At 44.4% G+C, this 15,942-nt stretch overlaps 1 protein-coding gene across 1 annotated transcript in view; it reads right to left on the reverse strand.

The window, feature by feature from the left end:
• DTNBP1 (dystrobrevin binding protein 1) overlaps positions 1-15,942 on the reverse strand; it is a 321,745-nt gene that overhangs the window by 220,925 nt on the left and 84,878 nt on the right. The window contains exon 5 of the mRNA XM_073631098.1: positions 15,122-15,254. Within this exon, the coding sequence (XP_073487199.1) occupies positions 15,122-15,254 (133 nt within the window). The remainder of the gene's footprint in view (positions 1-15,121; positions 15,255-15,942) is intronic.

The following is a 15,942-nucleotide window of genomic DNA, read 5'->3' on the forward strand; positions in this document are numbered from 1 at the left end:
GATTTTACCCCCTTCCTGACCAGAGCGTTTTTTGAGATTCGGCACTGCGTCGCTTTAACTGACAATTGCGCGGTCGAAAATTGACGTTCTTTTTTTCCCACAAATAGAGCTTTCTTTTGGTGGTATTTGATCGCCTCTGCGATTTTTATTTTTTGCGCTATAAACAATATAAGAGCGACAATTTTGAAAAAAACGCATTATTTTTTACATTTTGCTATAATAAATATCCCCAAAAATATATATAAAAAATTTTTTTTTACTTCAGTTTAGGCCGATCGTATTCTTCTACATACTTTTGGTAAAAAAAAAAAAAACTCGCAATAAGCGCTGATTGATTGGTTTGCGCAAAAGTTATAGTGTTTAATAAATAGGGGATAGTTTTATAGCATTTTTATTAAAAAAAATTTTTTTACTAGTAATGACGGCGATCAGCGATTTTTATTGTGACTGCGACGTTATGGCGGACATGTCGGACATTTTTGACACATTTTTGGGACCATTGTCATTTATACAGCGATCAGTGCGATTAAAAATGCATTGATTACTGTGTAAATGACACTGGCAGTGAAGGGGTTAACCACTAGGGGCGGGGAGGGGTTAAGTGTGCCCTAGGGGAGTGATTTCTAACTGTCAGGGGGATGGGCTGGTGTGTGACGTCACTGATCTCTGCTCCCAATGACAGGGAGCAGAGATCGAGTGACACTTGTCACTAGGCAGAACGGGGAGATGCTGTTTACATCAGCATCTCCCCATTCGTCCTCTCCGTGAGGCGATCGCGGGTATCCCCGTGGCGATAGAGTCCGCGGGACCCGCGACCCGACTCACGGATCTCCTGGCCGGCGCGCACGCAATGGCATGGCGGGGAATTCAAATGGACGTACAGGTATGCCCATTTGCCCAGCCGTGCCATTCTGCCGACGTACATCGGCGTGCACCGGTCGGGAACCGGTTAAGGAAGATTTCTCTAGGTTGAGAATCCAACCCAAACTATCCAGATGGTTGTAGTGCGTATGCTTTGCTCCAAACGAGCCGACTGATCTATTAGTAATAGATCGTCTAGGTACGCTACCACTGTTATTGCCTGTGCCCTTAACCTGGCTAGAGGTGGGCCAGCACTTTTGTGAACACCCATGGTGCTGCGGCTAGCCTGAAGGGCAGGGCTACAAACTGAAAATGCTGCTGTTCTAACTCAAATCGCTGAAACTTTTGGTGAGCGGGAAATATAGGGACATGCATCAGGGATATGCATTCCTGATGTCGATTGATGCCAGAAGTTCTCCTGATAGAAGGATAGAAACTATTGACCTGATCATCTTCATGCAAAAGGAGCGGATCTTCAGGAACCGATTTAGATTTTTTTAGATCTAGAATGGGTCTGACATCCCCATTTGGTTTTGGTACCATAAACAGATTTGAATGAAACCCCAGACCTTGCTATTTTGTGGGGATCTGTATGATCACCCCTTGAAAAATTAATCGGTCTAGTGCCTGAAACAGAGATCGTCTTTTCTCTGGATCTTTGGGAACGCTTGACCTCAGGAAGCGAGACGGTTGAAAGTCCGGAAATTCCAGCTTGTACCCCAGCGTTATCGTGGAGATGACCCATCTGTCCTGAATTTCCTCTTTCCAGACTTCTGAAAACTGCAGAAGTCTTCCCCCCACCTTGGTGAGGGGAGTTGCCTCTTCATGATGAGGCTTTAGGATTCTGCTTTGCAGGTTTCCAACCACAGGACTTCTTTTGAGCCTGGGTCTGACCCTGAAGTTTTCCTCTAGAGTCTGACGGCAGAGGCCGTCGCAACTGCCCAGAGGTGGAAGCCCCTGGCGCAGGAGAGAGAGCCTGTTTAAATGAAGGGCGTTTATACTTTATTTTGACTGGCAAAAGAGTACTTTTCCCACTAGAAATTGTTTGGATATATTTGTCCAAGTCTTCTCCAAATAGTCGCTCCCCATGAAAAGGGAACCCAGTTATGAGGTTTTTACATGGTGCTTCAGCTGACCAATTTTTTAACCACAAGATTCTACGCATATGCACAAGCATAAGCGTAAGGTGGGACGCCTGGTGAATAGAATCTTTAATGGCATCTATGGCAAAGCATAATGCTTTTGGTAGTTCAGCCAATTCCCAAGCTTGTTGTGCAGGAATCTCTGAAGGCCTGTTTGAATTGGTCCTTTAGTGATTGACAGACGCCTATTGCAGCGACTGCAGGCTGAGTAACGGCACCTGCCAAGGAAAAAGTAGATTTTAACAGGGATTCCAACTTTTTAATCGGTTGGATCCTTAAGCATTTGTGCATTGTGTACAGGACAAGTTAGGCCTTTATTCACACTGGAAACCGCAGCGTCAACTGCTGGTACTTTCCATTTTTTGGAGAATTTCTCCTCCAGGGGATAGAGAATTGAAAATCTCTTAGGAGGGAGAAAATGCTTATCCGGGTGATCCCATTCAGCAAAAATAAGCTGTTCTAGTAACACATGTGCGGGAAACGCATGCAAAGGCTGAGAAGGTTTTAAGGAACCCAGGGAAGAAACCAAGTTTTCGGGAGACTGCGTTAGGGGCAGTATGAAAGCAGAACGAACCATCTTTGTAAAAGTTTGTATCAGCAATTTCTCAGATTGTGAGACTGAAAAAGGTTCATCTACCGTTGTTTCCTCCACAGAGGAATTATCGGTTTGTTTTTCCTCCTGATCGACTGAGGGTAACACCTCATCCTGAGCCCACTGTTCGCCTTGCAAAGGTTCTGAAGTGGGGGAGGGGGATCTAGCACGCTTCCTATCCATTTGAATGGAGGATGCGATTAAAACCGCTAATCTTCCTTCCAGATCCTGCAGGGAGGAGGAAAAGACATCTTCTGTCACATATACAGGGGCTGAGATGTGAGAAGCAGTTGCACCATCAATTTGTTCCAATGGCTCACCCTGGTTTGCCATAGCTGGCAATTCAGGCGAGGATGACAGCGTGGAAATGCGACTCGAGATCCTATCGCCTGGGGGTGAAACCTGTTTTTGTGGTGCTTTTTTTGGTAGATATAGTCCCAACTACAAAAACAGAGGCACTATACAAATTGCACTTAATCGCCGAATATAGTCATGACATTTAAACCTGCTATAAAGTTCAGCCTAGTGCTGGGAAAAAAGGTGTCCTTCCTGTATCAGGAATGCCAGTTTGCAACCCTCACGTGTCCCATAGCTCCTGTGTCCCTGTGTTGCAGGCTGCTTGTTTCCTCCTCGTCAGCCAAGGAGAGACTGTCACAGCTGTAGTTTTATTTGTTTTAGCCTGCCGTGCGTCCTCGTGGACGTTCACAGCACCACGCTTAGGCCCCGCCCCCTCCGACAAAAATTCCGCCCCTTTTCACATTTAAAAATGTTCCCGCGCTCATGCGCTGCGTTTTCGGGTCCACAGACCCAACACGAGGGGGGGTAAACAGCAACAGTAAAATCAGACAACAGTAATAAAATTAGCAGTACCAGTGGGACCTCCGTGGGGGGGGGGGGGGTAATGTAAGGGGGTACAGCGCTGATGTCCCCCTAACCTGGTCCTAGGTGGGGGAAAGAAAGCATTTTGCAGATTTATTTTACCTTGAAAAAAATCGACGCTGCTGCGACCACACACAGACTGAGCTTTACAGTGAAGACAACAGAGTAAGGTATGTGCACAGACTCCCTCTAGTGGAGAATTAAGGCATGACAAAATTTTTTCCCTAAAGGAAGAATACATAGGTGGTTTTAATACCCAAGTTTCTTCCCTTACCTTATCCCCGCCACAGGATTTGCTGAATTAACAGACAATCCAACCTTCACCCATCACGGCGGGCTGCGTTTAACAAACCTTCAAGGACCAGGTCCCTAGATATCGGGGTTCCAACTCCCTTGGACCTGTAAAGCACCCCACCAGGAAAGCTAGGTAATGTAGCAACACCAAAGCCCTGGGTTCCTGGGGTCCAGCCCTACAAAGAGAGGTGTTACAGGCAAAACTTTGTGCTTCGGATATGAGGCCCCAGGTACCATCCTTTTAGGCCTTAGTGGCACTTTGGATGGACCTGGTCGTTATGGAGGGTATTTAAATCCAGCACGGATCCCTCCTGGAGTTCCTCAGAGCACATCTTCACTCGTGACCAACACCTTAGACACTGGCGAAAAAACTGATGTGCTCCTGGAAGGAGAAGGGGTTATATAGGGAGTGAACTTTCTGGATTGGGTATAACCAGTGTCCATCACCTGACGGTGGCCTATAATCTATTAATTACTTAAGGCTCTGTGTCCCATGATGTACTATAAAGAAATGTATATATATATATATATATATATATATATATATATATATATATATATATATATATATATACACACACATACATACACACACACACACACATATATATATATATATATATATATATATATATATATATATATATATATGTATTATACACACCACAAACCATTATACATTCCCTATAATGTGCTACAAACAGAAGTGTACGTGAACCTTTAATAAAGGTCACAAAAAAAGACAATGAGCTTCAAAAAGCAAGTCAGCAGTTCTGATATAAATGAGATGTTATTTTTGTGGCGCAAACTCAAATATTGATTCCAACAGACATAAGCTGCTCTATTACAACATTAAACAGTTTAGACATTGGAAGGATTAATCCTTGGGGATTAAAAGAAATACTGTATGAGCTATGGAAGCTGGTACGGCTGGTACACAAGAAGACTGATGCTCTTAGATCGATGTGTTGGGTAGACAGTGCCAGATTAATACAAACGCTTCAGTGTTGTCTTCAGCACAAGAGCAGCCGCAGGGAGAGAGGAAACTTCAACTGTTTATCTCTCAGCAGCTGAGCTTATAGATGTGAAGTGTGTATTTTTTAGCTAACAGCAGCAATTCATAGGAGTCTAAACTCCATGTTAGGAAAGAACATCCTGAGAAATGACAGCCCTGTGCGATTTGGGATTAGGAAAATCTCTGCTGCCCGATGAAAACGCTTTCTCACAGTTTCCATTTAATAACTGAAAGTGGAATACATACAAAAAGGAAGACATCCTTGCGATTTATTTTATACATTGCACCTTGTGCACTAAGAACATTTTAGGAAAAATCACCTGCTGTGCCATATTCACTTAGTACTCAGTCTATAAAATAAGTTTAAAACTATGCTAATTTCCTAGACAGCTCCTGAGCATTATAGTGTGGGGTGATCACTCCTAGGTTGGATTACTCTCTACACTGCAGATCCACATTACAGGCATATTTCCAGGCAGAAATGAACAAGAGAGATGGTATTTATAATATGATGATATGTCAGAGCAGAAAAAAGTAAACACAGGTTTTGATAAATTGCATACATCAACCATTGCCTGTAAAGCTATTAATTATGAAATCCATCTTCAGCCGAAATAATTTATGGATAGGCCACCATAAAACACAACTGAACTGATCTTGCTTGTCTTTTGAATCAAGTTTAAAAAAACACCCTTGTTTTTCTCCAGTATTCATAAAAGTCATATGTCACCCATTTCTGCAAGGCAGTGGGCTGATGTCAGTGCTTGAAGGAATGAATGGAGATATCAGTAGTAAGGATGAGTGCGTCAGTCCTCTGAACTTATCCCAATATTTTTTTCCTCGTGTCAGCTGATCGGGTTATTCTGCACAGCATGCATAAACAAAAGGGTGGAATTCTGATGACATCAATGCCATTATATAGATTCATTCTCATATAAGGGCACTGATATCACCAGCATCCCACCCACTTTATTTACATGCGCTGCAGGGTGGGCTTCTGGTCGGCAGCCAATTGGAGTAAAAGACAGCACAACTTTGATGCTCAGATAGAGAGGGGTTTGGAGGATGCCCAGGCTAATCTATAATCAGTAGAAGCACGGTTTAGTTTGCTTAAGTCAGTCATACATGGATCGAAATGCGGCCAGTTCCACAGGGACCGGACAAATTTTAAACCAAGTATGGGCACTGTGGTTGTACAGAAATTTATCAACTTCTGTACAACTGCCCTGTTGGATTTTCCTCGCTCAATCAGTGCATGAGTGTATTCTCACCTCACTGTTGATGTCTGCCTGGGGGGCATCAGCACATATTGGTAGACCTTGACCTTGCCACCTGGTATGCAGAAGTAATCCCGCTCAGAAACACATAGTGTAAGATTGTATCAAAGGAGTTGTTCCACATTTTTTCCCATACTGGTATTCCTAAGGACATTTTGACAGGCTAAAGGAACCCTTTTATGTCAAGGATAGCCAAGGAGCTGTGACAGTTGTTTAAATGTACTCACCTATGCACCTCCGTGCCCTATACCGGTAGGCTGTTAGAAAGGTTCAACAGAACCCTGAAAGGTATGCCTACAAAATTGTCTGATAAGAATTGAAAAAGACTGGGACTTCCTGATTCCATAATGAATGTTTTCGTAAGGGATGTGTTACAGTTGTCCAAAGGGTTTCCCATATGAACTTTTGTACAGTAGACATCCCTGGGGCCAATTAGATATAGCCCAGGAAACATGGGAGCAAGAGGCTTACTTAAAGGAATATATTTATGGCAAAATGGCAAGGCCTCTATGATGTCAACTACAAAGCATACTTGCACAGAAAGAGAGCTCCTCCAAATAAATCATGTTAACCTAATAAAACCCTGGAAGGACCAGGAGGCTCTCTCAGCAAAAAGGCTAACACTGAAGTATCACCAGCAAAAGGTATACCAGAGGTTAGGATGTCAGAAATTCTGTCTGCTGATCTCAAATTCAGGAGGTTAGAGTGTTCTTGCAGAAAAACAGTGAGATGTCTTCAGAATTATCTGGCTAGGGGGCGTGGCTTGGATGGCCTCCAGAGCGGACGTGTCTTCTTAGAGCTCCTGACCGGATCCGCACCGATATCATGGGCAAACCTCGAAAGGCTAAAGACACAGAACCTAAGAGACATGCCACAAGATCCTCCTCGGCTCCCCCACCTCTTATTACAGAGTACTTTGGCCTCGGGGCTCCGGCGGGACACCACGAGGCCAAGATGGCGCTGGCGCCAGCTCCACCAACATACGCAGCGGCCCTCTCCGCCTCTCCTCCACGGCTCTCCCCGGGACAGCAAACCGATAAGTATGCCTCAGAAGGGGATTTGTTGCCCGATCGCCAACCGCTCCCACCTACTAACACCCAGGCTGGTCCTGTGCTGTCCCTCATGGGAGACACACTAGGCAGCCTGTCTCAGCCGTTTCCTCCCTGCCTAGTAGGGCCTGCACTGTCACCGAGCGCGGGCCAAGCCTCCCCTTTGTGGGAATCCTCAGCCCAGGAATGGGATCCAAGCTCCCTGCCACAAAGACCCCAGGCCACAAGGGACGAGGCATTATCCTCATCCCCGCAGCGCTGGGAGTCCAACAAAGCTGCAGGGCCTCCTTCACCGCTACATTCTGATGAGCTGCAGGGGGCTTATTCACATGTAGCTCAAGTACATGCCACTGACCCAGCAAGGCAGCCTAACTTCAAGACCCCTCCACATGCATTGCAGAGGAGACCCCCCCCGCCGAGCACCCCCTTCACTACTATGAGGGATTCACGCTCCCATACCATAATGGACCCCGACCCTGAACCTGAAGCATGTACTTCATGGAGAGACTATGTTCGTTGCATGCCTACGAAACAGGACTTCCGTATGCTTATTCAAGAGGTACGTGACACATGCAGATCTGAAATTAACATGCTCTGTACTGATCTACATCACCTGTCTGCTAAAGTCCATTCCATAGAAGAAGAAGCATATGATACAAGGATGGAAATCTCCCATATACATGATCGATTATCCACGCAAGCCTCGGCCCTTAGAGAGTTTCAACGCCACCTTGAGGACCTCGATAACAGAGGCAGACGCAATAACATTAGAGTCTGAGGCCTTCCAGAGGCGACCCAGGACGAGGACTTACAAGTTACACTACAAGCTATTTTCAATAATGTTTTGGGTCGCCCGGAAAACCAAAGAGTTAAGCTGGATAGGGCCCATCGTGCTCTTCGCCCCCGAGGACCAGGCCCAAGACCACGAGACGTAATCTGCAGGGTTCATAATTATGCCTTGAAGGAGGATATAATGAGAAAAGCGCGCAATATGCGCACCATCGATTTCGATGGTGCCCCTATACAGCTGTACCCAGACTTGTCCTGGATCACCCTTCAGCAAAGATGCTCCTTGCAACTACTCCTCACAACACTGAAAGAACATGACTTCCGATACCATTGAGGTTTCCCCTTCAGCCTCACAGCAAAGAAAGATGGGAGATCCACCACTCTGCGATACCCGGAAGACCTCCACTCATTTTGCAAAGACTTGGACATTCCGGTTCCCCCCACACACGGGTGGGACCCCCTACCAACTCCACCACCTTGCCCAGAGCCCTGAGTTCAGGTGAACGGGAGAAAGCGACAGAGGCCGCATTCCAATAGCCCTTCGGCAAACACCCACCAGAGATGACTTTTTGCTGATTGAGAGGCATCGGATCAAGATGAGACATTAGCATAGGAGTCACTACTATTGCCTATCATGCTGAGAGCTCAGGAATTAACCTGTTTTTCTTGTTCCCTTATAGAGGGTTAGACCCTAATTGTCATTATGTGGGAATACGGGTTAATGGTTTAGCACTTATGCAACTTTAGTGTACAATGTTACTAATGATATACTATGGTTATGTTTAAGCTCTTCCAAACTATCAATGGAGTCCCCTCCTCCTTTGTCTCCCTTTCCCTCCATCCCCCTTATCCTTGCCCTTCTTCCCATCCCCTCCCTACCCCATACTCACCATTCCCTACCCCCCCAATCCTTCCCTGCCCTCCCACCCCGTACTCTACTAGAGTGCATTACCACATTTACCTAAATGCCTTCATCCTCCCTAAGTTTTTAAAGGGCTACCTGGAGGGGTCTTATACCCTGACCAGTGCTCCCTATACTAGTATGGTTTGTTCACCACTGAGCAAAATCTGCACTAGCCGACTTTGTTGCCTTAGTCTAGACCACATGGTACTTTGGTTATTAGCTGTTAAATGTAAGTTCTTCTTTATCTAGTTGCTCAACTACGGTGTGCTGCATAATTACTTAACTGCAGCGGATCTGGGAGAGGATGGCGACCGGTCTGGAGCTGTCCTATCCTCCCCCGGGAGACCTTGGAATGGCTCCCCACTTAACCCCTGTGGAGAGTATTGTTTTTATCTCCCACATGGGGGGGGGGGCCTTCGAGGGTTTCCGACCCACCACCTTATTTGGGTGGATTAAACTTCACTTGGTTATTATTTGATTTTGTACTAATCTCTGTTTTCTTTGTCGTCCACATCTTTCTCTACTCTTCTGCTACTGGCTTTTCTTTTCTCTGTTCCCTTCTAATCTGCCGCGTTGTGGGCGCCCCCCGCCTCTGGAGCCCAGGCCCAGTCCGTAGGAGCATGTTTCCGGTTAGGTACGTGCCTTCTTTGAAAGTCCAGTCGTTCATCATCCTCTACATCCAAACACACTTCAATCGTCTTGGTAAGCTAACGCTCCTTTTATTTTTACCACCCGATGATTGACATACTGTCATTAAATGTGAAAGGCCTCAACTCCAACACTAAACGAAGCTTAGCCTTAAGGGAATTTAAAAGATCTAAAGCTGACATTATTTTCACCCAGGAAACACACCTTACCAATAGTATGGCATTTGCCACCAAGTATTATTCCCAGATATACCTAGCCTCTAATCCTCGTAAACGAGCAGGAGTGGCTATTCTGTTCAAAAAAGACTCCCCTTTTAAGTTACAATCGTTAATCTCGGACCCCTTAGGACATTATATTATCTTGAGAGGCACGTGGAAAGATGCTAACCTTACACTCTAACATATAAGCCCCTAACACTAATCAAACTTCCTTCCTATCTAAAGTGTATAAACGACTATTTGCATTTCCCCATCAATACCTGGTTATTGGCGGAGACTTTAACCTGACCTTGTCCTGCCTAGACAGACACTTCCTTGGACAGAGTCAGGCCCCCAAAGCCCTTGATAGAAGATCTTCTCTCTTCCGTCAATTAACTAGGAAATACGCCCTGTTCGACTGTTGGAGAACTGCCTACCCCTCAGCTAAACAATTCACTTTTTACTCCCATCCGCATAAATCTCACTCGCGCCTAGACTACTTCTTTGTGAATGCCCCAACCCTGAGAGCCTGCAAGAGCTCAGATATTCAGGCAATCTCGTGGTCGCATCATGCCCCAATAACACTGTCCTTGGCATTGTCCTCGGGAACCCTCCGTACATGTGACTGGCGTTTGAACGATTTCCTGCTTAAACATGACCCTTCCAGAGATGACTTGGAAAATACTATGAAATTATATTTTGCAGAAAATAATTCACCAGAGGTTTCCATTGCTATCCTCTGGGAGGGTCATAAAGCGGTCCTCAGAGGCCAATGTATCTCACTATCCACGGCACTTAAAAGGAAAGCTAATACGGTTCGTATAGCCCTATTAGACAAGCTCAAACAATTGGAAGCACGTCTGCTTTCCTTTCCGTCCTTAAAAACTCTTAGAGAGATTGTACAGGTACGGGCCGGTCTCAGAGACATAGACATAGGTAAAATTGAGAAGGCGCTAACACGACTACGGCAAACCTATTATGACAAGGCAAACAAACCACATACACTATTAGCTAGACAATTACGGGACAGAGTCGGGACCGCCTCAATCGCCCATCTTAACGATGGAAGTGGTACTCCCCAAACTCACCCCACTAAGATTGCTCAGATTTTTCACGACTATTATTCGACCTTGTATAATAAACCAGGTGTTCCACACAACCCTCCTCCGCAAGACTTGTCCCAAAGAATTCACACTTACCTAGAAGAATGTGACATACCGAGACTCACCCCCTCCGCCCTGACCACCCTAAACTCCCCCATTACAGAGGAGGAGATCACGGACACAATTAAATCACTCCCGAACAACAAAGCCCCGGGTCCTGATGGACTTCCATACCAGTACTACAAAACCTTTCTACTGCATCTACTCCCTCATATGACAACACTGTTTAATTCATTTCTGTCTGAGACACCCATACCACGAGATATGCAAAATTCTTATCTCACGCTGATTCCCAAGCCTGGTAAGGACCACAGCTTACCATCAAATTATAGACCTATTGCGCTACTTAACGCGGACCTCAAAATCTTTACGAAATTATTAGCTAACAGATTAAATAATTTTATGCCGTCACTGATCCACAAGGACCAGGTAGGCTTTATACCCATGCGGCAAGCAGGGGACAATACCTGTAAGGTTATTGACCTAGTGGAGGTGGCAAACAGGACCAAAGTAGAAGCACTTCTGCTCAGTCTTAACGCAGAAAAAGCTTTTGATAGGCTAAGTTGGCCTTTCCTGTTTGCGACCCTACGACGAGCCGGAATTACAGGCCCCTTTTTGCGAGCCATCTATCATCTATATTCGGCCCCATCAGCCATGGTACGCACGCAACACGGCAAGGCTGTCCGCTCTCACCGCTACTTTACGCCCTTTGCATAGAACCCCTAGCAGCCCATATTAGGGAAAACTTAAATATACATGGCATCCCAGTCCGAATCAGAGACTTTAAGATCTCCCTATATGCTGACAACGTTCTCCTTACACTCACGCAACCTCACATCTCCTTGCCGAATCTACATGTAGAATTAGATAGATATAGCGCCCTATCGGGTTCTAAGATAAACAACTCTAAAACAGAGGCTTTGCCCCTTAATATACCACCTCAAACACAGGCGGCCCTTTCGCAATCATTCAACTACTCCTGGAAAACTTCCTCCTTAAAATACCTTGGGGTCCATCTCACAACCACATATGATTCCCTATATAAAGCTAACTTTCCCCATATATATACTACCATTAGAGCCTCATTGACTAAATGGAAATCCCTGAAATTGTCCCTTTTTGGGCGACTAGCGACCCTTAAGATGATGATCCTACCCCAGCTCTTATACTTATTTGAGACGCTTCCGATACCTATACCAGCCACACACCAAAAGAGACTGCAGGGCGACCTAATTAATTTCTTCTGGAACTATAAGAGACACCGGATTGCTAAATCGGTCCTCTACGCTCCCCGCAATCAAGGTGGCCTAGCGTTTCCTAATATAGCCAAATATTATTTGGCAGCTCAACTACGCCCTGTAGCCTCTTGGTGTACCCTACACGCTTATAACCGTTGGACACAAATCGAAAAGCTTTGGTTGGCCCCTATACATCCGAACTCCTTGTTGTGGAGTTCTGATGTATCTTCGGAAAACTTGCAGTTACTGGGACCAATGTCCCTCTTACGCCAGCTGTGGAAACGTGCAAAATCGACACATCCACTTACCACCCCTTCCTCGCCGGTTACATCCTTCTTATTTACTCCCAACATCCCGGACAGCCTGACCTCACAGATGTCCCATTTCTGGATGGAAAAGAACCTATTCTGCTATGGCCAGCTGATAGATCCTAGGACCCGCATATTAAGATCATTTCAAGATCTGCAAAGAGAATTTGACATTCCCAAACAGGCATTTTTTAGCTACTTACAAATATGACATTATGCACAATCCCTAGTCCCTAACCTTCACTTCTCCCCGCTAACTGATTTTGAAAAGTTGTGTTTAGAGAGCTCATCTCCTAAAGGCAGGATCTCACAGACCTACCAGCTCCTAACACATGATTTTTCACCAGAGGATCCTCGGCATGCATATATGGGTAAGTGGGAGCGAGCCTTGGGTGCAGACTTTCCTCTCCACATATGGCAGCTTATATGGTCTCAGGCCTCTAAAAGTTCTATGTGCACACTATATAAAGAGAACCAATATAAGATTTTGTTCCATTGGTACCAAACCCCTGACTTGCTCCACTCCATGTATCCACTGACTGACTCTCGCTGCTGGCGGTGTCATAATGACAGAGGGACGTTATACCACATTTATTGGACCTGTCCTCTGATTGTGCCGTACTGGGAAATGGTTCACTCCCTCCTTGGGTCCATCCTTGGTGCAGGGGTGCCTTTCGATCCGAAGGTTTTTTTGCTGGGTCTCCCACCAATCTCTCTCCCTAAAAGATCCAAGAAACTTCTATCACATATAGTAACTGCCGCACGATGTTTGGTGGCACTAAAATAGAAGCAGAAGGAACCACCTTCGATATCGGAATTGCATTCCAGGATCAGGGATGTCAAGAGGATGGAGTACCTCACAGCCTCCTTAAATGACAGTCTTGAGAAACATAATCAAGTATGGGAGCTGTGGGTCCTTTTTGAAAACCCCATAACCTAAATCTTCACATGACAGGCCTGGGGTTGTTGGTTTCCCTTTTTCGGTGGGGGGGGGGCTGGGCTTCTGGGGCGGGGCGCGACTCCGTTGCCTTCATTTCTCTTCCCTATTCTTTACCCAATCTTACTTATCCCATTCTAGACCTTCTGCTAACCCCCCCCCCCCCTTTTCTCTATTCCTCTCTATATCTCATAGTCTTTTATTTTCTTTTATCTACCTCTTGTTTGTTCCGTTGTACAAGGTATACAACCAGTAGTATATGACTAAGGTATTGTCTTGCCAATATAATCTTTTTTCATCAGATATGTACAGAGAGACCAGCTTCACTTTATGAGTGCTATCAGGCTTGGCCTCTTCTTTAGAAATACCTACTGCACTTTATAATGTATTACCTTGTACCTTATGTTACTATTTGTGTTCTCTTCTGGAAAAATTAATAAAAATTGTCAATTTTTCAAAAAAAAAAAAAAAAGAATTATCTGGCTAAACTAATGTAATTTACCATTGCATTGTGCCTGAGTTAAAGTACAAACAAGACCTTATTGGGCACCTGAAGCTCAGGGAAAAGCGAATTCAGAAGAGATACAGAAAATATTAGCACTTGGGGTTACAGAGGAACCTTACAGCGAGTAGTGAAGCCCCATAGTACAGTTCCATAAACTGAGCACCCTGGGATTCTGCAAAAACGTCAATGAAACAAAATTAAAATATCAAAATTTGATGCTTTTCCTATGCCCCAGGTGGTGAGTTGAGAAAAAAGGGTGGGTCTTACCAAGGGAATTGGCAGTTTCCATTGACAGAGCAAAGGCAAAGACTATTTCTGTGACACCAGATAGGTAACACCAGAATGTAATCCTCCCATTTGGCTTACCTGGAGCCCTGGACTGCATTCTTTAGTCCCACAAAGCATATACTTTAGCATATCTAGATGATGTTGTCATTTTTAGTCTTCACTGGGATTAGCAACTACAGAAGGTCTATGCAGTTCTATATTCCATTTATAAACTCGCGTTAACAGCCAATCCAAAACAATGCATGATAGGTGTGGAAGAAACCCGGTATTTGGGTTACAGCATTGGGTGGGGGTCACAAAGCCTCTAATGGGTATGACTGAAGCATTAAGTGTCAAAAAACAAGTTAAGGACTTTCTAGGGATTACCGGATTGTACCTGAGGGCTATGCCAAATTTAAATATCCAGCTCCACACCTTAGGAATCACCTTATGAGCAGAACGGTTCAACTGATTACAGACCATTCTCCTCTGCCATTGATGACTTGGAAGAAAGGAAACAATGCAATGGTCACAAGATGGCTTCTGTCTGTACAAGACTTTAAACTTTATGTAGAACACAAGCCAGGAATCCAGCAATGGCATGGTGATGTACTGCCTTGCTGAATGTTGAAAAAATGTTCTCCGTCCTACAGATATGAGCAGAAAGTGAGTGAATGTGAGGCACTGCTGGGCAGAATTGTGGAAGATGTGTAACCTGAGGGTTAAAGGTTGATGCAGAGAAAAAAAAATTGTTTACACATAATCTTAATATGTTCTGTGTTCTGCAGTCTGGGTGCTTTGTAGATCATTAGGTGGGATAAAGCCTACATTTCTTGCTCCACATCTTATAACTACATGGGGTTTAATGTCTGTATTCTGTTTATTCCATCTTCCTAGCTACAGTGCCCTTACGTTTACAAATGGCCAATTTAACATTCTCACACAGAATATTACCTTTGCTTCTAGAAAATCAAGACAGTCAAACTTTCAGCCATCTTCTGAATACCAAAAATACTAAAAATGTGAAACTTATAGGTCTGCTTCAAGTGAACTCACCAAGTTTGGCAGTCATAGACTGTAGATCTGCTAGAAATATAGGAACATGTTGTAGCTGCTCCTGAAGCTCCATCAGACCACTTCTTTTTTTCTCCCAGTGAGCAGAAAGCATCACCACCTCACTATCCACCTGCTGAAAGACAAAAATACAGTGTCTGAAGGTTGCACGCCAAAATCCTAGATTGGTGTTTTATGGGAAACTTTGATGCCAACCTAAAAGTTTATCAAACTAATAATCCAAAAAAAAAACTAAACTAAAAAAAACAAACATTCCTTTAACAGAGGACTTAGGCTATGTTTCCACTATTGCATCCCCAAAGTCGCGCGATTTTGCCGCGATTTTTTACCGCGACTTTTTACCGCGATTTGAAGCAATGCCTGTATCTATGGACCTCAAGTCGCATCAAAGTGGGACCAAAGTAGTGCAGGGACTACTTTGAAGTCGCTGCGACTTGAAGTCGCACAGATATGAACGGTACTCATTGGAAATCATGGGAAACAATTTGTCATGCGACTTTTCAGTCCCAAGTCGCATGAAAAGTCGCATTAGTGGAAACAGAGCCTTAAAGTCTCAAAAAAATGCAAAAGTCTCACTGTTTTCCAACAAAATATTTAAAAAATATATAAACTTTGAATGTGAAAATATATAAAAAAAATACCACTACACTACCACTTTCTTGTTATTAGCAGCCTAGAAAGCTCACTGACTTCTAGATGCATGGTTAGAGATTTTTTTAAACAATAAAACAAAGAATACAGCTTCTTTCCTCTCATTACTGAATGAGAATTTTATACAGTATTCATGGTTGCTTCCAAGTTTC

The sequence above is a fragment of the Aquarana catesbeiana genome, linkage group LG05 (genome assembly GCF_042186555.1).
Source record: "Aquarana catesbeiana isolate 2022-GZ linkage group LG05, ASM4218655v1, whole genome shotgun sequence".
NCBI classification, from domain to species: domain Eukaryota; kingdom Metazoa; phylum Chordata; class Amphibia; order Anura; family Ranidae; genus Aquarana; species Aquarana catesbeiana.